The sequence below is a fragment of the Sinocyclocheilus rhinocerous genome, unplaced genomic scaffold (genome assembly GCF_001515625.1).
Source record: "Sinocyclocheilus rhinocerous isolate Xijiao unplaced genomic scaffold, SAMN03320098_v1.1 scaffold914, whole genome shotgun sequence".
Classification (NCBI taxonomy): Eukaryota; Metazoa; Chordata; class Actinopteri; order Cypriniformes; family Cyprinidae; genus Sinocyclocheilus; species Sinocyclocheilus rhinocerous.
Genome location: NW_015629521.1, coordinates 264627 through 288826, shown reverse-complemented (window position 1 = coordinate 288826; position 24200 = coordinate 264627). Strand labels below are relative to the sequence as shown.

At 38.0% G+C, this 24200-nt stretch overlaps 3 protein-coding genes across 3 annotated transcripts in view; 2 read left to right on the top strand and 1 right to left on the bottom strand.

Annotated features, from left to right (window-relative positions):
- The first annotated feature begins 3841 nt into the window (after positions 1-3841).
- On the top strand, positions 3842-5722 carry LOC107739120 (short transient receptor potential channel 1-like). The gene is made up of 2 exons (XM_016551129.1): positions 3842-4328; positions 5476-5722. Exons 1-2 carry the CDS (start codon positions 4163-4165, stop codon positions 5694-5696), a joined length of 387 nt encoding a protein of 128 aa, XP_016406615.1. The 5' UTR covers positions 3842-4162; the 3' UTR covers positions 5697-5722.
- Positions 5723-5802: 80 nt separating this feature from the next.
- Positions 5803-20678, top strand: LOC107739119 (short transient receptor potential channel 1). The gene is made up of 10 exons (XM_016551128.1): positions 5803-6011; positions 6397-6528; positions 7359-7554; positions 8690-9026; positions 10930-11069; positions 11428-11586; positions 15449-15636; positions 16215-16416; positions 18132-18326; positions 19926-20678. The coding sequence occupies exons 1-10, from the start codon at positions 5815-5817 to the stop codon at positions 20151-20153; spliced, it is 1974 nt and encodes a 657-aa protein (XP_016406614.1). The 5' UTR covers positions 5803-5814; the 3' UTR covers positions 20154-20678.
- A 390-nt stretch (positions 20679-21068) lies between these two features.
- Positions 21069-24200, bottom strand: part of pcolce2b (procollagen C-endopeptidase enhancer 2b) — a 13386-nt gene continuing 10254 nt past the window's right edge. Inside the window, exons 8-9 of the mRNA XM_016551152.1 lie at positions 23182-23349; positions 21069-21648 (exon numbers count right to left, since the gene is read on the bottom strand). Of these exons, the coding sequence (XP_016406638.1) occupies positions 21518-21648; positions 23182-23349 (299 nt within the window). The 3' untranslated portion in view covers positions 21069-21517. The remainder of the gene's footprint in view (positions 21649-23181; positions 23350-24200) is intronic.

Here is a 24200-nt window from a genome sequence, read left to right as displayed (position 1 = left end):
CAGTAAAACACAGCTAGCCTCAGATAAGCCCGTCCTGCCATAACAATGGCTGGAATATAACCACCCTCAGATGGCTATACTAAGGAGGTTCCCAAGCAGTGTCAGTCCCACAGAAGGTTAGCGAAGCACTGTGTTATTGACCAGGAGCTCACAAGAGGGAGATCCGGACCATCAGTAAATTATTCGCTAAAGAGCATACACATAAACATCATTAGTCCGAGATCAAAGCCTGATGTAATCAGTGGCCATAACACTAGAGGGCTGGACACAGTTATCCTCGAATAGCAGTTCCCTCAGATAAGGCTGAAGATAGCCCAGACCACGGAAGTGGGCCATCTACTTAAAACCCCGAAGGGGAGACAGCACAGTCCAGGCAAGGGGCTCACGGAGACCACTATTTAAAAACCCTAAAAGGGGAGCAGTCTCCGAGCTGGAACACAGCTATCCTCGAATAGCAGATTCCTAGACAAAGACTTCAGCGCATAATCGAGAGAACTTGTGCCAAGGGGAACCCAACCTAGTTATAGAAGCCAGGCTAGAACATAGCTGCCCTCAGACCGCCATATTCCAGAGCAAAGTAAGCTTGAGCTGGAGCATAACCATCCGCAGACAGCTACACTCTGAGCAGGGACTGCTCACTTAAGCCCAGAAGAGGGGGAGCAGTGTACTCAGCCCAAACCCACTAATGGCGCTTTTCCACTGCATGGTACGGCACGGTACGGCTCGATACGGTTCACTTTTGGGGGGTTTTCCACTGGGTACAGTACCTGGTACTTTTTACTTTTTTAGTACCACCTCGGTTGAGGTTCCAAGTGAACCGTACCGTTACCAAAACGTGACGTGTAAACTCTGCTGATCACGGATTGGCCGGAGAGAATCGTCACTACCTGCGTCACTGAACTTGCGACACAAACACAAAAGAACCGCTAGATTTAAATCAGCACAGCCAGCGAAGGATCGAACGCAACTGTTTTGAACAAGCGCACCTTTTTTAACAACCAAAAAGTGGCTGTTTGCCGTACCGTACTGACCCGTGCCGAGCCGAGTCGTACCACGCAGTGGAAAAGCGCCATAAGTGGGATTCAGAGGGACCACCCACTTAAAAATACCCAGAAGCCTGGGGAGGCAGCCCACTCCTAAACCCACCCGGCTTAACACAGGAAGAGAAATTCCCCATACCCACTCTAGGTGCTGAAACATCCTGGGAGAGAAAGCTCGCAAGCCTCTCTCCACAGAGTATTTAAATATATTCACGCCCAGCGAGGCTCTCCACACCCAGTAACATGCATATTTAGAGAGGCACGGCCGAGCTGAATATAGCTCCGCCCACGATCTTGCAGGATCAGGGCTGAAACGACTCCGTGCTCACACTTCATGGTCATAACAACCCAATAGTATCTGTGGTATCTGACAACCCATTCAGAGAGGGTGTGCGGATCCCGCAGATCAAAGCGATGAAAGCAAAGGTGAGATAAACTGTGCCGCGGCAACGGCGGTACCGGGCCACGAGACACAAACGCTTTGTTCCGCATCCCTAGGGAATAGGAACAAACGCGAGTGGAGCCTAGACATCGTGACTCATCACGATGAGTGCATAACTCTGAACACGCATGCTCTTCGCCGAGACAAACGCGAAAGCAGAATATGCCCTTGAGTGTTAGAATCCAAACATGGAGGCACACATTCCCTAAGGCGCTGCTCGACTCGAGCGCTATCCGCCCAATCCGATAACTCAAAATGAGCATCTTAAACCTGCGAATCCTGCGATCTGAGTCTTCGCCCGTGCCTCGGCAGCAGTGGGACCCAAACCGCAAGACGCAAATGCTTGTCACTCATCTCTCGAGAAGAGGGACAAACGTGAATGGAGCTTCTCATTGGATAACACTCACAATGAGCAGGTTCAGAGCCCTCGAGCACTGAACGTGCAAGCTCCTGACCAAGATTGTGCCCTTTTATACTTCCGGGCACCCGCCTATGACATCATGAGCCATGTGGACCAATATGATTGGCGTTGTTTCACACTTTTTCAACTATACATTGTTGATTTTGTGTAACTTAGAACCACTAGAGGTCCACCTAATCATGGGAATTGTTTGTAAGTTTCTTGAGAGAAGTGCTGCGCTGTTGCAGAATTAATTTTGAAATTGAATTGTAGAAGATTAATTTAAGCACAGAGAAGCACTACACAGTGCTGTTCCTCTCTCTCATTGTTACCAACATTCTTCAAAATATATTGTAGTGTTCAGCAGAGGAAAGAACGTTTTGGAATAGCATGAGGGTGAGTAAAGGGGCATTTACACAACACAGTTTTCAAAAAAAGTAAAAAAAAATAAATAAATAAATAAAAACTGAAAACTTTATTAATTTATATGACAATGGGGGCCTGAAAGTGCAAACCTTTGAAAACTGTTTTCAATGTTTGTTTGTTTGTTTGTTTTTTTGGCAAGTTTTTGAAAATGATACCATTATCATCTTCATGTAAACTGCAAAAACACGAAATTGTGAAAACAGTGATGTCAGGTGTGTAGTGTTTTTTTTACAAAGTACATTTACCCTAAATGATGAGAGAATGTTTTTTTGGCAAGTTTTTGAAAATGATACCATTATCATCTTCATGTAAACTGCAAAAACACGAAATTGTGAAAACAGTGATGTTAGGTGTGTAGTGTTTTTTTTTACAAAGTACATTTACCCTAGAGTGAATTATCACTTTAAATAACATATCCTAAACATATGGAATGTTATTTGTACAAATATTTTGGCTTCATAGTCCTCTTTGGAATTTGAAATAATTTTGCCAAAAGAAAAAAAAATATATTTCATTATTTACTTTCATTATTACGTTTACTACTTTCTTCTCCTAAGTTCAAAATGAGAAAGAAAAGGGTCAAGGTCCAAAAAGGCACCATAAGAGCTACATAAAAACTCTTGTCACTATATTTTAAGTTATCTAAAGCCACAGCCATGTGGGAGACCGAAATCCTTGCTACGCATCTAATAACTATTTACATTCATGTGCTATAGGATTTGCCTGGAAATTCTGTTATAAATTATTACACATGACTTCCACATAGGAAAATCATAGAGGTTTGTATGTAATTCAAATATAATTTGAATATTTACTTATTTATTTTATTTTATTTATTTATTTTGTGTGTGTGTGTGTGTGTGTGTGTGTGTGTGTGTGTGTGTGTGTGAATCATACATGGATGGTATGTTATCAATGCGTGTATTGTTTTCCCCTTGCTAATCGCTTTTCCTTGTTTTATTCTTCTCATTGGTAAGTTGCTTGATGGTTCGATTGAACGTTTTTAAAACATAAAACATCACCGGCACATAAACACAAGTGTAGTAATACGAAAACACGCTCAAAATAATTTTATGTTGTTAAATATACAATACTAAATAGTGCACTTTAGCTTTGCTAATGCTAAAGGTTCTTGCGGACATTCATCACTTATGTAACTATTGATGCTCCAAAGGCAGTGACAAAGCGCGCATGCGCATTTGCAGCATCATCAGCACCAGCGCAACAGAACATCGCGATGCTCCAGCCTCTTCTTGTGTTTACTATCGTTTAGGGAAGATTTGATTATGAAAACCTTTAGATGATCCTTATACATGCCTTATACATGCTGATGGATGTTTTTTCTATCGTACCATACACATAAAAGGAGACGCGGACGTTACATAAAGAGCTCTGACAGGAGTCAGTCTCTCAACAATACTAAATAGTGCACTTTAGCTTTGCTAATGCTAAAGGTTCTTGCGGACATTCATCACTTATGTAACTATTGATGCTCCAAAGGCAGTGACAAAGCGCGCATGCGCATTTGCAGCATCATCAGCACCAGCGCAACAGAACATCGCGATGCTCCAGCCTCTTCTTGTGTTTACTATCGTTTAGGGAAGATTTGATTATGAAAACCTTTAGATGATCCTTATACATGCTGATGGATGTTTTTTCTATCGTACCATACACATAAAAGGAGACGCGGACGTTACATAAAGAGTTCTGACAGGAGTCAGTCTCTCATTAACAGTGAGGGCCTTATCAGAGCACGTAGCATCGTTTACATCAAGATTGACCAGGGCTCTTGTTTTAATTTCGGTGATTTCGGTGGTTTCATGTGTATAAAGGTGTAAGGCTCTGCTCGGTGGGATGCACATCAGTGCTTTGCCGTACTCTCTCTCCGTTATAATGGCTGCTCTATATCAGGGCACGGACTCGTCTTCTCCGGATAAATATCTGGCGTTAAAAGACGTCAGAGAGGTGAAGGAGGAGACCACTCTAGACGAGAAGCTCTTTCTGCTGGCCTGCGAGAAGGGTAAGTTTGTTTACCATGCACTCTAAAGGACGTGTTCCTTAAATATATTGTTTAATACATTAATAATAATAAGGTTATAGATTTTAGCTGCTTGATTTTACAATGTCTTTTATTTTGGGGTTTAAATAACATGAATTTATATTATTGTTGTCAAAATAATTATGCTCTAATACTAAATATTTTGTTCTGATAAAATGGTATAGCCTACTGTAGTATATAGGTAGCGCTACATTTGATATTTTACATATATGTGGAGCTCTCGCTTTGTTTGGACGGATCATCATATTGTCAGTAATCATACCATATAGACACAAATTAAGACATTTTTAAGAAGAAAAAATATGTTGACTTAAAACAACATAATAATTTGGTGTGATATACATACAGTACAAATATTTCATGTAATCTAGTTTTTGTGTGACCTAATATTAATTTAGAAACGGACTAGAATATTTTGACTTTTAAGAAATTGGTCCCATGTAGAACAACTAGGGAAACAAATGTCAAAACTTAAATATACACTTAAAAATAAACTTCAATTCAGTTTGTATATTTATTGAAAGCCACTTAAATGAGAAATTCTAAGAAACCTAAGAAGTGCCAAAATAGAATGTTTCGAAATTGCTTGGATTTCTTAGAACAGTAATGAAACAGTGATGATATGAGAGTGAAATAATAGAATTTAACAGTTTTGTTTCTAATGGTTTAAGAGTAATTGCATTAGTAGCTTTGGAATTAAAAGTAAAATGACTGACTATAATAATTTCCTTTATTTATTTTACATGGCAGACTTCTAGGTAATAGTGATTTGTTTTGAGATAAGTAGATTTTGAGAGCTTGACTGATGGTTCGGACATCTTCAATGTTTAGTGTGTTGTTTAACAGAAGTGCATAGTTTATTTCCAAGCATTCCAGAAACAGCTTGGAAAACGAATGAATTTCCTCTGGTTACATTGTGCAGACAAGAGTCGGTTGCTACTCTTTTACCATATAAAGAAATCCGAAAATGGCTTAGGGAAGGATGTCTCTCCTTTAAGGGTCACATTATTTTCCATCACAAACTGCTGTCCTCTCTTTCTGATAACATATGTTGATGTCATTGTATAAACCATTGAGCTAATTTATTGTTACCTAACTACATTTTAAGGAGACTACTACATGGTGAAGAAACTTCTGGAGGAGAAACGACATGGCGAATTAAACATTAACTGTGTAGATGTACTTGGGAGAGATGCTGTCACCATTTCAATCGAAAATGAGAATCTAGACATATTGCAGTTGCTCTTGGATCATGGCTGTCAGGTGAGAACACACCCATGTCCTCAGATCATGCATAACATGCTAGATAAAACCAATCTGTTCAGTTGAGATGGATGTGTGTGCGTGTTTGTGTGTGTGTGTGTATATGAATTATTTAAAATAACTAAATTGTCCTCAAAATTTCATATTGCATAATCAGATTCTTGAATACCTTTTTTAGAAATTGATGCAGCGCATTCAAAACCCAGAGTATTCCACCACCATGGATGTTGCTCCAGTCATTCTTGCTGCCCACCGGAACAATTATGAGATTTTGACCATGCTATTAAAGCAAGACATCTCTCTGCCCCGACCCCATGCTGTAGGGTGCGAGTGCACCCTCTGTAATGCCAAGAACAAGAAGGACAGTCTTCGTCACTCAAGGCAATAATTTCTATCTAATCAAACCATGAAGTGAATGAATAGTCTAAAAATGGCAAAAGCCATTTTATACAATGAGGCAGTGTTAATGAAAAATACATTTTAAGGAACAATTGAGATTTATTAGTTCAAAGGAGAAAAAAAAACACAAGAATACAATTGAAGACTTATCAAGGCCATAGTCAGATCTTTATTTAAGAACAAATGTTTTAACGTATATGATAGATATCTTGAGCTTCCGTGAAGTCCCTATTGAAGAATCACCTATTCTTCTAATCACATTTGAAAAGCACAAACAGCAATCCTAAAGTGTATTTACAATGTGGAGTTGAGTTTGACTGCATTATTTTGAGTGTTCTATTTCATCCTCCATACGTGTCTCTTGCAGGTTCCGTCTAGATATCTATCGGTGCCTTGCTAGCCCATCCTTGATCATGCTTACGGAAGAAGACCCCATTCTGAGAGCATTCGAGCTCAGTGCTGATCTGAAAGAGCTGAGCCTGGTGGAAGTGGAGTTTCGGTAATGGAAGAGTGATTAGGGAAAGAGGTCTCATAGGGATCGCTGCTAAATGGAAAGAGCAAATTGGTTTGACAATTTTACATGCATGCATTTATAGCAGTTAATTTAAAAAGAGCGAGGATGTTTGCCCATTGTCAGACTTGATCATATTGAGTAAAATTCCAAATCAACAGCAAAAATTTAAACAAATTCACAATGTGTCTTCAGGTTTGCTTGGAAGGAAGAGAGTGATTCATTTCATATGGTGCCTTTTTGTCGCAAATAAGAAAAAAAAAACCGTGAATCGAATCGAATCGTGAAATCAAAACCGTGAATCGAATCGAATTGGGAGTTGAGCGAATTGTTACATCCCTACGAATAAGGAATAAATAGTTCAGTAATTTGATTTTAAGTGAAACTTAAAGAATGCAAAAGAGTTTCTTGGTATGTAATTCACGCACCATTAGCAGGTGTGGCTAGAGGTTTTGTCTACAGCAATTGTTGGCATACATGAATTGGTCAGTCAACTCAGAGACGTTCATTTGGATGAGAAATATATTACAATACAAACCTTGTGTTTGTCAAAAAGTAGATGGTTCAGACAAATTTTTTCTCTGGTGGAACAAAAACATGTGCATTTCTGTTTCGAGTAGCAATAAAAATTGCCAACAAGCACATCTAGGGACCTGTAGATGTTGACACTCTCCCATGTTCCCCTATGAAACAATCACAGTCCAGACAATTTCTATAGTCTTCTTTGATTGACATCAAAACAGTGTCACCCAAGTCCATGACAGATCTAGAAGATAGAAAGGTTTCTCATTCGGGATTTTATTGTCATTATGTTACAGGAATGATTATGAAGAACTTGCCAAGCAATGCAAGATGTTCGCCAAGGACCTGCTGGCTCAGGCCCGCAACTCTCGCGAGCTGGAGGTCATACTGAACCACACGTCCAGTGAGGACCATGTAGACAAGAGAGGCCTACTAGAGGAACGCATGAACCTCAGTCGCCTCAAACTGGCCATAAAATACAACCAAAAGGAGGTTAATGAGGATTTTTAACAAAACTATGCTTGTATCTTCAACAGCCTGGGGTGCATTTCCCATACAATGATGTAACTTGCCTGCTTAACTACCATAGTACGGCACATCGTTGGAAAAATGAACTAGCTTGTCGCGTCTGTTTCCCGAAACATAGTAACTTTGCCACACATTTGTTGTTCAAACCACGTTGGTTCAACAATAGAGAACCAATGATAATTCACATCACAAAGGTGATGTAGCTTTTGCTAATTGATCTGAATGTCATTATGGCTGTAAATAACGAACACTGTGGACTGCTTTGCTATTTTTGTTCTCCATTGTTTTGTTTTAATTGCAGATGTTTTATTCCATCCCAACTTCACTCTAACATCAAGGTTCCTACATACACATCCAGTGCTTTCATTTTCTTGACAAACTGAAAGACATAGAATGAAATTTGTATACAGTATATGGAATGAAAAATGTTAGCATGCACATTAGCTTGCTTATTTTGCTCAAAAGCAAGATCTATTTAAGTTCACGTCATGCTAGCGTGAAACTATACAGTACTTTGAGAGCTACAGTTCCATCCACACAACTTTGCAATGCTATTTGCGAAGAATGGTTTCGGGAAACAACAAATCGTGGAACTATATTGCTAACAGCAAAACCTGCCAATGATGCTTTTGGGAAATGTGCCCCGGTTAACAACCTTAAAGAGATAGTTTACCTATAAATTGAAACTCCGTCATCGTTTACTTAGCCTCAATTTGTTCCAAAATTGTATGAGCTTTTTTCATCTTTTGAAGAATGTTGGTTGAGCACAAAAGAAGTCATTTTGAAGAATGCTGGTAACCAAACAGTTGATGGTAGCCACTGACTTTAATAGTACGGAAAAACATACTATGGAAGTCAATGGCTACCGTCAACTATTTGGTTTCCAACATTCTTCAAAATATCTCCTTTTATGCTCAACAGAAGAAAGAAACTCATACAGGTTTGGAACAACTTGAGATAGAACTTACATTTTTGGGTGAACTATACCTTTAACCAATGACCAGATATTGTTGATATATCAACCTTTATTTTATAAGAAAGCACCAGGCACATTTATTATTTTTTTTTAATGCATTTTCTCGTATTCCAATCTGAACAGTTCGTTGCCCAGTCCAACTGTCAGCAGTTCCTGAACACGGTGTGGTTTGGCGAGATGGCGAGCTACCGCCGTAAGCACACATGCCTGAAGATCCTGTCTGTTTTGAGCGTGGCGCTGATGTGGCCTCTGCTGTCCATCTGTTACCTGCTGGGACCCCGTTCTCGAGTGGGCCAGGTCATCCACACACCTTTTATCAAGTTCATCATCCATAGTGCCTCCTACTTCACCTTCCTGCTCCTTCTAAACCTTTACTCACTGGTCTACAACGAGGATAAGAAGAACACCATGGGTCCCCCTTTGGAGTTGATAGACTACCTTCTCATTCTCTGGATTATAGGTGAGGATAGACGGCATACGTGTATGTACATGAACACTTTTTATCTACTATTTTCTCTGCATGTGCTTTCTATCTGACAAATATGAACCAAATAAGAATGTTGTGCTGTGATTGCTGTTTCAACAAAAAGCAAAAGATTAAAAAAAATAGAATAATTAATAGAAACCCACCAGCCTTGGACTTCTTTGCAGTATAAACATTCATTTCGTCCATCTGTTCTTCATAATTCTACAACACCATTAGTATGACTGATAAATTACATACAGTGCAAAAATGTCAACAATTCTGTGTTTTTCTGTCAATATGGGGTGCTGTGTGTACATTAATGAGGAAAAAAAAATAACTTAAATGATTTTAGCAAATGGCTGCAATATAACAAAGAGTGAAAAATTTAAAGGGGTCTGAATACTTTCCGTACCCACTGTAGATAATGTTCCTTGATGCAGAAGTAATCAACACTAGTGGTTAGCATCTCTCTAGAGTGCGTTAGCATAATACCACTGGGTAATTTGTTGCTAATGGCACTTGTTTTAGGTTTTGTCAAATTTCTTTCTTTAAAGACAACCTTCATGAATAAAATAAAAAGTACATTATGACTTATGACCTCAAATGCCTGTAGATTTAAGAATATCATATGATCAAGTTTGAAGAAAATGAAGACTGCATGAACACCACTAGAGGGAGGAAGAGGATTCTTTTACACTGCAAATTTACGAATATACATCACAGTTCATAACATTTAAAATAATTTTTCATTAGATGTCCAATATGTTCTGATCACATCACCTTCCTTTTCATCTTAATATGGTGTTGTTTACTGCTTTTAGTAACACACCCAGGATACTAGCCACCTCAGAAATGACGTAAATAGAATGTCAATAGAGATTTTGTCATGAAAATTATATTCAGCCCATCGGAGCAGAGCCTTACAATTTTCGCAAATTTATATACAATATTTTTTCTAAAACATGTTTCAAACTAAAACTGCAAGAAAATCATAGCCATATATCTAAACAAGTTGTGTTCTAAATTTGACGTTGATTTTCAGTAAGATTTTGAGTTTCAAATCATTTCCACAATCCAGGTGTGACCATTTAGCCTTTTCGAATCATGTCCATGTCCATGTTTATATATATATATATATTGCAAGTGCCAAAACCTATACCAAGTTTTGTACCTTTCAGATGATGTAAATAATAATAATAATAATAATTTAAAAACCCAAACATGCAATTTTTTCATTAAAAAATGTCCAAATGACATCAGCGGGTTAAGAGGCCTATAATTGTCCTTGATTTGTTTGTAATTTCTCTCTGGGATTAATAAAGTATATATCCATCCATCTATCTATGGCTGATATATTGACTGTGACAGTCATATTATTATTACCATGCTCAAAACCATACCTCGATTCCTGGATAGTTGAGGACACCTTTACTGATCAGCAGCTTCAATATTGTTAGGGTTAGGTGTGGGCTTTAGAGATAGGGACAAGTAAGGTCCCAATAAGGCAACATCTAATCATACACAGTACATTGAATATGTTATTACTGCATGCTGTTTTGTTATGTACTACAACACGTTGAAGTGCAAATGGTATCTGCCAGTATTTGCACTTAGTATAAATAGCATCTACTGTAAATACTAGTAAATACTAAATACTGTAAATACAGCACTCTTTAGACTTAGTGCAGACTTTTTTTTTTTGCTACTTACAGTTATATGTTAAATATAATTAAATATTTTTATTTAAATTAAAAAAAAAAGTTAAATATTTCTGCTAGGCATGGTTCTTTGAGTTACATTGCCCCTGACAGGTGATTGAAAACCCCCAGCAGTAAGGAATTTCTGATTTGCTGCTTGAACGATTCTTTGCACTGATGGCAAATTCCTCTCTCTGCAGGCATGGTGTGGTCTGATGTGAAGCGTCTGTGGTATGAGGGATTGGAGGATTTCCTGGAAGAGTCACGGAACCAGCTGAGTTTTGTCATGAACTCTCTTTATTTGGCCACTTTTGCCCTAAAAGTGGTGGCTCACAGCAAGGTATAAACCCTGTCCAGAACATTTCATTCTGAGCACTTTACCAAGTTATTAAAGGACTAGTTTACTCAAGAATGAAAATTCTTGTCATTCCAAACTATGACTGACTTTCTTCCGTGGTACACAAAAGAAGTACTATTCTCCTCAACTTATCCTTTGTGTTCCATTGAAGAAGAAAATTAAGAGTTTGAAACAACACAAGGATGTGTAAATTACAGGATTTTCATTTTTGAAGGAGCCATATTGTTATATCACAGTAAGTTTATATATATAAACATATATGTATATATATGTATGTTGTTATATATAGTTATTTTGTAGAAATTACATAATTTAGCATTTCCCTTGTCCTCTGCTTCAGTTTAAGAACGTTGAGGAAGAGCCATTTGTAGAGAGGAAAAACTGGGATGCATTCCATCCCCTCTTGGTTGCTGAAGGCCTTTTTGCGTTCGCCAATGTTCTGAGCTATCTCCGTCTGTTCTTCATGTACACCACCAGCTCTATCTTGGGGCCTTTACAGGTAATCACAACTTCCTCTGTCTGTACTTCTTATCCATTCACTGCCACAACCAATGGAGTGTTTAACCACTGAAGTTTTTTCTTCTGTTACGTAATGCCCAGCGGTCGCACCGATAACACAGAACGCCTGAGAGTTCTCTCATTTTTCCTGTGTGTCTCATCAGTGCTGCAAATGTCTGTTTTCAATTGAGTTGTTTTTCTTTTCCAAATCTCTGTTCTTGGATCTCTGCCATGGGGTTTCATTTCTCATTTATAGGGATTTATTGCTGGGAATGTCCAATTTATAGTGTGGGGGTGAATCTCATGAATCTCATGCCAAATGCAGGTAGTGATGGGTTCTCCAAAGAACCATTAAGTGATCAGATTGAATGATCTAAAGAACCTTTTTCCACTATAAAGACAAACTAATGGAAAGGTTCTATGGATGTTAAAGTTTCTCCAAAGATCCCAAATTATTAAGAGTGAGCTGGAAATTTTGCCTCCAGCCACTGTGGTGGGCAACCTATAACACGTCTTGGATTGGCCTTTGATAATTCTCTTACTTGGCACATAACATGCACTTGTTAAAGTAACATTTTATTGTATCTTGAAGAATGATGAAAGATAAGCCGTCAAAGCATGCATATGTTTGTTTAGATGTTCAGTATCACTCTGTCGTGATTAAATCCGTGACTTTGGCAATGCTAATGCTACACTTTTTCAGTCTTCCAGTCTTCATGAGATTCACCCTGTATAACTGACTTCGGCAGCTCTCTGTCTTTAGCAGCCGTCTTTCTGCAGTAGTTTCAGAGAGGTTGCATAATACAGCAGTGCTCTTCTCTGAGGACTCCGGTATTCGGCATGAGTAACACCATGTCAGTTCTGAGCTTATGTGTGCTCTCCAGCACGAGCTCTTAGACTGACATCAGTGTCTGGCTCTGCTGTATGGAAAAGTAATTCGCTCAAGGACTGCGGTTGGAATGATGCATATGAACAAACACACACTCTCAGCTGTAATGCATTGACACATGAACACACACCCAACTCAAGTTATTTAGAGGAAAGTGCCTTGTATTATTGCTTTTTTTTGTAAATGCATGAACCTACCCACATGCTTCAATGCTTTCTATGTCACTCCCTCTACCATACAAACATATGATGTACAGATACAAGAATGACAAAGAGCACAGTCAAGTTTTCACACAGCAGACTGGGAAGGCAGACATTTACTCCCTCATGCTTCATTGTTTGGCTAAGAGTGTCCAGTAAATCTCCCCAAGTAAAGATAAGTGGAAAACACTGACTCACCTCTGGATAAACGTCTGGGGACATATTTCTTTCTTTGTGAGGGCAAGAGTTGAGATGTCAAACTGACTGCTTAAACTTTAAATTTAAGGAGTAATATGGTGTTTGTATAGCTACAGTAACTGTCTGAATTAGTGTGAGTTTGTCAGGGTGAGAAGCCCCGATCATTTACATGCCTGCTGTGCAATATCTGATGGGCTGGTGTCTTGCCAAACCCTTGCTTGCTTGGACATAAAAGAGTCATTAGCAGAGCCAGATGGAATCTGTGTTTTTCCCCCCATTTTCTGTGCTGATACTTTCTATTGCAGTTGATCACATACTATATGTTACCATTTAAATGTTTGGGATCCGTAAGATCCTTTTTTAAAATTAATACTAATAATATTAATAATAGCAAGGATGCATTAAATGGATGAAAATAGATCATATCATTGTTACCAAAAAAAAAAAAAAATCAATTTAAAATAATGCTGTTCAACATTAATTTGCATATTTTTATTAATAAATATTACTCTAATCAGTATCATGAACATTTATAAACAATGAAACATTCTAGTGCTGTCATACAAAATATCAGCACTCTTGAAGCAGTCAGATTAGTGGACTCAAACGAACTGTTTTATAACACAGTCACAGTCAGTGTTGGCGGTAATATATTACAAGTAACGCAAGTTACGTAATCAGATTACTTTTTTCAAGTAACTAGTAAAGTAACGCATTACTTTTTAATTTACAAGAGAATATCTGAGTTACTTTTTCAAATAAGTAACGCAAGTTACTTTTTTTCTTCTTCAATTTATTGATTGACAGCTCTCCTGTCCCCATGTTGAGAGAAATCAGAAGATGTTACTGTAGTTCTAAAATAAATATGAATATGCATTAATTAATCTCACTCACAAAAAAAACAGAGATTCAGTATGTGCAACTCAGAATATGACGCAAACCTGCAATAATTAAATGTTAAACAACACAAATATCCTTTATGTATTTAATCCCATTCTATTAACCAATGTCTTTGCTTCTGTCCTTCGTTGATCCAGTTCAACCATACTAATAAGCAAAAATTACTCTAGACAAACATTTGAGTGTCTTTTTTTATTGCTGAAGTGTGTTGAAATTTCTTCTTCTGTATTCTACTGTACGGACGTAAATTTACTGTACTGTTTACAGCCTGAGGCTTATTCATTTCACTTTTGGTGTGAAAAGGCTTTTATATTTGCCAAAAATAGAACTTTTTTATTTTAAAAACAAAAAAGCAAGCCCTGTCCAGATTGTAAAAGTAACGCAAAAGTAACGTAACGCATTACTTTCCATAAAAAGTAACTAAGTAACGTAATTAGTTACTTTTTTAAGGAGTAACGCAATATTGTAATGCATTACTTTTAAAAGTAACTTTCCCCAACACTGGTCACAGTATTATAAGATTTCTAATCAGGCTTCAAATAGAATACTCAAAAAAGTTATTTCAGCCAGCGTAATCACTTAGGGATTGGATTTGGGGCTTCATATCAGAGACATACATTTCAAATGGCTACTGCAAATACCATAGTTCAAACAAGGTTGAAAAATATTAGATGTGGAAAATGCCTACCAGGGGTTTGAGAGTGACAAGAAAATGAATTTGTTTAATGGGAGTTGTAAAAAAAAAATCCTCCAAATCCTGGCTATGTTTCAGAGCAAACACGCAGTACAGAACATTATGGTTCACCAGTCAGACTTGACACAAGGAATTCATCTTGTCCCTTACCTCAACCCACACTGGAAAGGCCAGTGGAATCTAGAAAGCACAGATAGAGGCAGACACCTTAAAAAAAACTAGTCTACTGTATGTGTGTACTGTAGGTAAGGGTTGCTTAATGTAGCTACCAGGAAATGTTCCCCTGCCATTACCCCCTAATGGGTCAAACCAATATTTACCTGAGCTGTGTTTATCAGTGACTAGTTGTTATCTTATATATGGAATTAGTTAAAATGACATCCACCACTTATCATATTTACTCATATTTACTTAAATTAAAAACATGTTTGAAACCATTTCCATGATCATCTCCAAAAAGGACCAAAACAAACAAGCTAAAAAAAAAACATCATATTGTAAAAGTGGTCCATATGTCTCATGTGCTATATATATTTTTTTTCTTAAGGCATGCAATAGTCATATTTACTTGGATTTAAGTATACTAAATTCTTTTCAAACTTAAAAAGTTTGGTATTTTGTTTGTTTTAGATTTATCTTCATTTTGTAATTTATTCATTGGTCATTTTATATTTACTGTGTTTTTATATGGACTCCAATAAGAGCCAAAACTTAATGAAAATTAATGAAACCATTAAAATTTAATTTCAGTGCTGACATCTTGTATTTCTTCTTCATTTCTCCAAACAGCAATGCATCAAAATGCTTTCCTTTGGTAATCAACAGAAAGCAGCATGATGACAGTGGATCTTAAGTTGTATTTAACTTGGAATATTTCTTGTTATAGGAACCTTTCTATAGATCCCTATGGTATCTCTATATGTAAGTCAGTCTGGACTGCTCAGGCTTTGATGTGGAAGGGCTGGTGTGTTTATCATTGCAGATCTCCATGGGCCAGATGCTACAAGAGTTTGGGAAGTTTCTTGGCTTATTCTTGCTTGTACTCATCTCTTTCACCATTGGCCTGACACAACTCTATGGAAAAGACAATTACCTATCCAGCTCCAAAAATATAACCAAGGACTGCGAGGGCATCTTCTGTCGAGAGCAGAGCAACGACACCTTTCACACGTACTTTGTATTTCTTCTCATTTACACTAATCGGAGAATTGAATATTTAAAGGGGCCATATCATGCATTTTTTCTTTCAAAATGAGTTTTTGCATCTTAGTTTCAAAAAATGCTCTTCTTGGACTAGGGAGGCAGTTTTGAGTTCTGAGTTCTTCCTCATGATATGACCCATTTGAAAAGTATTTGACAGACAAAACAGTTTTTAGCTTTCTGTGACACAAGCCCTGTCCCAACTGGCACACTTCATGTGCACTTGCGGTCTTGCAGACTTGCAATGGCTACCGTGTACACCTGTCTATCAAGTCCACAAGACCGTATGGTTTCCCATTCATCATTTTAGCTTTCAGAAGGGTGCTCATGAGCACCCCCTTTGCAGCCACTATGCTCCCTTTTGACTTTTACATGACAGTCAAAGCAGCATTACGCCACGAAAATGTATACTCAGAGGAAGACCACAGTGGTTTAGGGTGCGATTTGGGACAAGGCCATAAATCATTGTTCTAAAGATGCAAGGTAAAAAAAGAGGTCTGCTTTAATGAAATCTTTTACCATAATCATTTATCTTTAACTTTCTCCAGGTTTATGGGGACATGTTACGCCCTCTTCTGGTACATTTTTTCCCTGGCACATGTGGCTCTGTTTGTTACAAGGATTAGCTACACAGAGGAGCTGCGGTCGTTTGTTGGTGCTCTTATCATTGGTACCTACAACATTGTTGTGGTCATCGTTCTCACCAAACTCCTGGTGGCCATGCTGCATAAGAGCTTCAGACAGATTGCTGTAAGTGACCCTTGAGATGATTTGATGCTTTCTCAACATGATACATGATGGTACCATAATTGTGTTCCCGACAAGTAGATTTAATAAAATGAAGTTTCACGTATTCATTCAGTGTTAACATCACATAAACACTATGGGTTCTCCAAACCTGATGGGGGCAGCAGAGATTTTAATGTGGTCTAATCGGTTGTTTGAAGGAGGTCTATCCATTAGCATTCCTGTTAGGGGTGGGAATCACCAGAGGCCTCACGATACAATATTATCACGATACTTGTGTCACGATACAATATTATTGCGATTTTAAATATATTGAGATATTTTGCGATATATTGTAATTATTACCTTTTTCCAACTTTAAATTATGTCCCCAAAGGAAAACTTTGGCAACAACTGTTTTAACTAAAAATAAACCTTTCTCAGTTTATCTCACTTCAATTTTATTGCTGCACGGTTCTGTGATCAGTAGTAAATCGGCCAGAGGGCACTCTTGCGCTGAAATTCCAAATATGCCCCAAAGAAGAAATCCAGGAAATGCCTATCGCTGCAGCTGAATAAACAGAGGATTTAACTGCTTTCATTGATTCAACGTGACTAATAAACACACAACTACGACAATATATTTGGTTGATCAGGTTTATCTGAGTTCTCCTTATTATAATTTTTATTATAATAAAGTATATAATAATGCAATGCTAATCGACATAGCCTTTATCACTGCTTAGAATACTATGAAATATGTTGCATGCCTTATTCTGTGTAAGATACCACATCATCTCACAGAAGGATTTATTTAAAACACTCGACTGATGTTATGAAGTGAGTTTGGAGTAAAAACATGTTATTAAATGTGGTGCTTTTCAATAACTAATTATTTAGTCTGCGATTATGAACGCGATTTTGCATAGCTTGTCAGTGATCTACGGCTCTGTTTAGTAAATGCTGCTCCATCTGAAAGCACGTGATGGAGATTTACTACTAATCACAGAACCGGCTTTACTGACAAGATACGCATGGCAATCGCATTCGATTAATCGTGCAGCCCTAGTGCAGACCCTTCAGCAATTGGGGCATTTGAAAGTAAATCACAGTTAAATTTAAAATAAATAAAACAAAGTCTTGCATCCGATTTAAACGTGGACGGAGCTTTCCTGATAACTTTCCGCGATGCCGCCATCTTTATTATACTAACTTGCTGCATGCAGAAGGTGACCCAGCTGACCTCACCAGAAAAAACTCAACACCACCATCTAGTGGGCTGTAAAGAAGTTGATTTTATTATTCTACCAAATAGTATAATAAAAGATTGATACTTGGCATCCGTGCATCGATACAGTATTGCCACGGAAAATATCGCGATACTATGCTGTATCGATTTTTCCCCCACCCCTAATTCCTGTTCATCTCAACAAACTTTGATCAGCTGGCACATATAACACTGGAAATAGGTGACCTGGAACCTGACATCATTGCTTATGGACACTCAGTTCTGGAAAAAATCACCTGAGCCATCAAGTGCCATGTGACTAATCACTCACAATTGTGATAAATGGGAATACTAACAGATAGCAATCTTCAGGTATATTACTCTTTGTATCAGGAAGATGTGAATGAGTACATATACATGTAGTTACTTGTACATGTGGAAACATGCATCAGGCAGGTAGCAATAGGTAGTGAAGGCATTATTGTACCTTGATGATTTTATCTGCTTGCAGAACCATGAAGATAAGGAGTGGAAGTTTGCCCGGGCCAAGCTGTGGCTCAGCTACTTCGATGACAAGTGCACACTGCCTCCACCTTTCAACATCCTACCCTCTCCCAAGACCGTGTGTTACTTGGTCATCAGCTTGAGCAAATGGATCTGTTCCCACACCTCCACAGGCAAGGTCAAGAGACAGAATAGCCTCAAGGTATGTAAGACATATGTGAACTTAGGGTGCTTTCACACCTGGCTCGTTGTTTCGGAACCTGGCGTGTTTCTGGCCCTTAGCTCGGTTCGTTTGGGCATATGTGAACACGGCAATCGCGCCCGGATCTCTTATTGCTCTTCTTCCTAGTAGGTGAATTTTAAAAATGTTTTCCTGATAAATCCTGGACTCCTGCTCAAAATGATAAATTAATATAAGGACAGCTACAAAAAAAAAAAAAAACGGATGACGGATGACAGCCGTGACAGCTAAGTGGAATCTCGGAAAATAAACCGTGGAACTTTGACCAATGAGACAACACGCGTGTGACTTGTATTAACAAATTTGGTCCGTTTAGAAACTTTGCCATGTGAAAGCGAACCGCACCAAGAATAAAAAGCAACATTGTAATAATTTGAATCCCTGTTTCGGAACAAAGCAATCGATCTACAGGTGTGAAAGCACCCTTATATTTGGGAAATCTGCCTACTGTACTGTCTATCCATAATTTGCATTTACTGGTATATGGATAACTGACCTATTGACAATCAAGTAAAAACGCCTGCTCTTAAAGACATCTCTGCCCTGGAGGGCCAATGCGCTGCAGAGTTTAGCTCCAACCCTGATGTGGACAACCAAGAGTGTCCATATGTCCACCTGTCCATATGCAAAATAAAGACAGTAAATCTGCCTGTCCAGTTTCAATCTCTCGAGAGCAGGAACAACAGAGAGCTCAAAGTTTATGACAGGGTTGTTCAGTCCTGTTCCTGGAGGGCCACCTTCCTGCAGAGTTTAGCTCCAATCCCAAGTAAACACAGCTGAACCATCTAATCAAGATCTTCAGGATTACTAGAAACCTACAGGTAGGTGTGTTGGAGCTAAACTCAGCAGGGGTTTGGACAGGGGTGTCCAAACTCAGTCTTGGAGGGCCACTGTCCTGCAGAGTTTCACTCCAACTTTCCTCGGCTCACCTGCCGGAAGTTTCTAGTATGCCTAGTTAGACCTTGGCTCAGGTGTGTTTTATTGGGGTCGGAGCTAAACTCTGCAGGACAGTGGCCTTCCAGGAAAAGGATTGGACACCCCTGGTTTATGAGAACTGTCGGTACACAAGAATCACTCTCAGTACTATGAACAACTCCATAACTGCATACACCATGGGTGCCAATCCTGCACCCGAAAGGCTTTAACTTTAAACGTAATTGAAATACAACTGAGTCAGGTAGTCAAGATCTTTAGGAGTGCTCAAAACTTCTAGGCAGGTGGAGCTAAACTCTTCAGGAAGTTGCCCCTCAAGGAGCAGGATTGGTCACTTCTGGCGCTGTGTTTATCTTTTGGGCTATTTGTGTAGTAGCATAATTAACATGTAGCAACTTAACATCCTGTTACAGTTCATTTGTCAATTCGGTGGAAAAAATGACACCACTTTGCAATAGGGTTGCCTGAGCATTGGCCGTGAACCGGGTCTGGTACCACAGTGTGCACCCTTTTGGTGGAAAAGGGGTAACTTGGAATTGGCACCATGTTAGTGAAAGAGAAGCAAGCTCTAGACATATTATGCCTTACAGTCAGCTTGCCAGTGATCCTCTAACTCTTTGATTCCAGGAATGGAGAAACCTGAAGCAGAAAAGAGATGAGAACTATCAGAAGATTATGTGCTGTCTTGTTCACCGTTACCTGACCTCTACAAGGCAGAAGATGCAGAGCACGGACCAGGCCACGGTAGAGAACCTCAATGATCTGCGGCAAGACCTCTCCAAGTTCCGCAATGAAATGAGGGACCTTTTGGGCTTCCGCACCTCCAAATATGCCATGTTTTACCCCAGAAGCTAAGCCATGTGCATTTAGTAAAAGTGACCCAGCATGCTCAACAACACTCTTCTTCTTTTTCTTTGGAAGATGAAAAAGTCCTGGGACTCTACTGGAATAGTATTAAGTTCTGTTTATTCTACACCAAAGCCTGCAGAATCATAACTTATGTAATATTCTTGCATCCTACTTGTTTTCTAAAAGTGTCATTCTTTTCAAATAAATAACATTTATTATGAAGAAATGTTTTATATTGAACTTGCATAAGTTCTTAGTAACTTGCAGTATTTGAATATGCATTTTAAGACTAATTCACATTTAATGTATTGTAAAGACACAGTCTTCAACCCTGCTCCTGAAGACCAACTGTCCTGCAACGTTTATTTCTAACCTGCATGTAATTTTGTTCATGTCAAGTGATCATGAAGACTTTGATTGACTGGTTCGGGTGTGTTTGATTAAGGTTGGACCTAAACTCCACAGGACAAACCCACTGAGCCCAGGAGCTGGGTTGAAGACGTCTGAGAATATCTAATATGATTTTTTTGTTTTTTTGGTATTTTGATGCTGAAAAGAAACTCTTAAAAAAATAAACCTGAAAATAATTGTAGAATATGTCCCTTTCAAGAGTTTATTAAGGAGTTAAACGTTTGAATAGTGCCCTTCATAGTCAAGCACTCTGAGCCCTAGGCAATTTTAGAAACAGATGTTCTGACATAACCATGTGAACTACTTGAATATTTTGAACTTTGAAAGCTTCCTTTAAATCTTCATTTTCAAATCAGTTGAAATCTGATTCTGGAAAAAATGCAATAAATTTACAATACAAATAAACAGATGCCAAATAAATCATGAAGACAATATCCAAGACTTAACTGATAATTAACTTTATTTTTTCTTTCATAAAACAAATAATTTATAACTTAACATTCACCACTAGGTATCCGTTTCTATGAAAATATTTTATAGACAAAATGTATCCAGCATGATTTCAAAGGTGTGCTACTAGTTTATTGCCTTTTAGACATCATCAACAAAGCTCCTCTAACTTTGCAATTTGATCAAAAATCTAGAAATATCTTGTAAACTGTGCCAAAACACCATCATCTTGATCTTTACATTTTAGCTTTCTTCACCTGTCATGCCTTACTACTTTTGCTCTTTCTGCCAATTTGATGCTTATCACAACAGTAAGAAGAGAAGTAGGAACCAAGAGAGCCCAACCAGAGAAGTAGGAACCAAGAGAGCCCAACCAGGTGTGTGCCATGTGCTTCAACAGTCCTCGGGCTCCTCTGGAGAGAGCGATGAAGGAAGTTGGGACATGCAGGGCAAATATGAAGACACACACCCATGTGTGGATTTTGAGACCAAAGATTGCCTGCAAGAGCTCAGCAGCGTTTGTTCTTCAGCATGTTGAAGGCCCTCTGGTTCTTGGACTTGAAAGCCATGATGAAATGTTGGGGGGCGATCATTCCACGGCCCTCCTCATCTGCCTGGCCCATGAAGATGTAGTTCAAACCTAGTGACGTCACACAGAAAAAACCTGAATGCAGTGACGGAACGGCAGAGACATTCAGGAAGGGCTTTGCATCAGCTTTTCTTTGGGGCCTCACTCGCACTATCCACTCCATATGTTTATATACCGTATAAACATATGACAGTGAGATTTCGTAATAAAAAAATTTTGACAGTGAGCTTGGCTGCTTATTTCAATGTTACCAAGCACTATTTAATGGGCCGACTAATGCACCACTAACTTAATTGAACAAATTTAATGGAACAGTTGACCCTGAAAAATTTTGTCATTATTTACTTATACTCATGTTGTTTCAAACTTACAGCTATTATTTTTACGTGGAACAAATTGATGGAACACCACTGTTCACCAAAATACTATTTATTTCTTATTATGTAAAACATTTTAACTCTTTCTCCACCTTTTTTTTTGCCAGCATTTTTGATAATTTTCACAAAATTTTCATGGCTCCCAGAATATTTGTTGTATGAATATTTGAATATTTGAATTTGAATAGAGCCTCTGCTTTTAAACAAAATGCAATTTTATTCTAGCTTCTTGCATTCTTTTTTATCAACACTTGAATGTGGGCAAGTTTCATAAAAAAATAAAAAAATAAAATATTTTGAACAAAAAGCTGAGAAAATAAAATTTTTGTCAAAGACAAATGATTGGATTTGATTCAGAATGATGATCAAAACATAGATGGAGTAGATTTCTTCCATCAACACCTCCAAAGCTTGCACAGTCCTAAACCACACCCTGAGTCGACATTTTATCACAGAAGGAAAAACTCTGTTTATAAAAATACCCGTGTACGTGTGGACATGGCCTAAGGTTAGGCATTATATGCTGTTTAACATTTGATGATTGTGTTATTTATTTACATATGCATCTGCTTACATACACGACCGCTTGTTTCTGCTTCTTCACCTGTTTTGATCCAGAGATTTTGTACTCTTTTAGAAGATGTGTAATAGCGCCCCCTACCATATAACAGTGAAAACACGGAAAGCCAAACAATTCTGTCACTGGCAGGGAAGCGTTGTCCCATAAATGATGTAAAATTCCGTCAATGGTGGAGAAAGAGTTAAATTGACACCATACTACTGAATGCACATTTAAGAGCAACTCGCTGCTTGAATTGGGAAGAGTTTGTATGTTTTTTCATTACCAAAATCCAACGAGGCATCCTTTTTTTTAACCAAACATTTGTGGAATGTTTGGTTTACTCTTTTTTTTAATGTTACACTCAAACATAGCTCACAGTTGAGTTAACAGAAACCTGTTGTAAGTTATTTCAGTCTGTGGTAACTGACATCATGCTACAGATGCTGTTCTCAGAAATGAAGTGGAAAATAAACTGAAATAATTCCTTGTTTTTACACTGACAAACAAAGAAGCACTACTAACAGGAACACAATTCTGTATTCTGTATGAGAGGTTACAGTGATGTGCTTCAGCAGGTCTCCGAGGCAGATGAAACTGTCCAGCATGTTAGTGTTACCATTTACCAAAGCTGAAGAAGGCACTTACCTCGTCTGATGTAGGGGCACTTCTTGCAAAGGATGACAATCTTTGTGCTCATGGTTTTGCCAGCCTGCTGGATAGCAAGGTTACCTTCCTTGTAGACATTGATTATGGAGATGGTGGCATACATGCTACCTCCTCGCGTTACAGCGGTAATGACCGTTCCAGTGATCACTAATGGGACAACATTTTTGTCTTTATTAGGGGTCTTTTCTTAATTTCAGTACTTTTTACTTCAAATAAACTAAACTATGGAAACCCATTTCCACCACTGAATAAAAAATAAAACAAGGTAATTTTGACTTTTTATCTCAGAACTTTTTTTTTTCGCAATTCTATTTTTTTTTCTTCTCAGAATTGCATGATATAAACTTGCAAATCTGACTTTTTTCTCGCAATTATCAACTGCGTGATATAAACTCACAATTTTTATTTGTTTATATCCTACAATTCTGACTTTTTCCTCCTACTTTTGCCTTTTTTTTCTTACCATTGCGAGTTTATATCTCGCAATTCTGACTTCATTTCTCAGAATTGTACGTTTCTATCATGCAATTATGACTTTATAACTCGCAATTGCGAGTTTATATCACGTAACTCTGACAAGAAGTCCGAATTGTGAGGAAAAAAAAGTCTTTATTATTTATTATTAAAATTACATTATTTTTTGTTCAGTGGACTTACATACTAAACTCTTTCTGATATACCAAGAAGTAGAAGCAGCAGAATCAAACTGGTAAATTTGGGAAATGTTAAATATGGCTTATGTCTTTTATTTGAACATGTATTTTCATCCTGACCAGTGTTGGCAAGTTACTCTGAAAATGTAATCAAATTACTGATTACTCCTTTTAAAAGTAATCACGTTACTGTTCTGATTACTTTATTTCAAAAGTAATTAGTAATTACTTACCGATAAATTACAGATAAATATTTGTTATTAAAGCATCAACATTCACAGAACACTGTTATTTTTAACTAAAGCAAGCATAGGCTGCTGCGTACATGGTTTGGCATGGCAGAAT

Coding starts and splice junctions, on each gene's coding strand:
- LOC107739119 (XM_016551128.1), top strand. CDS start 5,815: ATGCAGCGCATTCAAAACCCAGAGTATTCCACCACCATGGATGTTGCT. Junction 7,555..8,689: donor TAAAATACAACCAAAAGGAG/GTTAATGAGGAT, acceptor CAATCTGAACAG/TTCGTTGCCCAGTCCAACTG. Junction 11,070..11,427: donor AAGTGGTGGCTCACAGCAAG/GTATAAACCCTG, acceptor CCTCTGCTTCAG/TTTAAGAACGTTGAGGAAGA.
- LOC107739120 (XM_016551129.1), top strand. CDS start 4,163: ATGCACATCAGTGCTTTGCCGTACTCTCTCTCCGTTATAATGGCTGCT. Junction 4,329..5,475: donor TCTGCTGGCCTGCGAGAAGG/GTAAGTTTGTTT, acceptor CTACATTTTAAG/GAGACTACTACATGGTGAAG.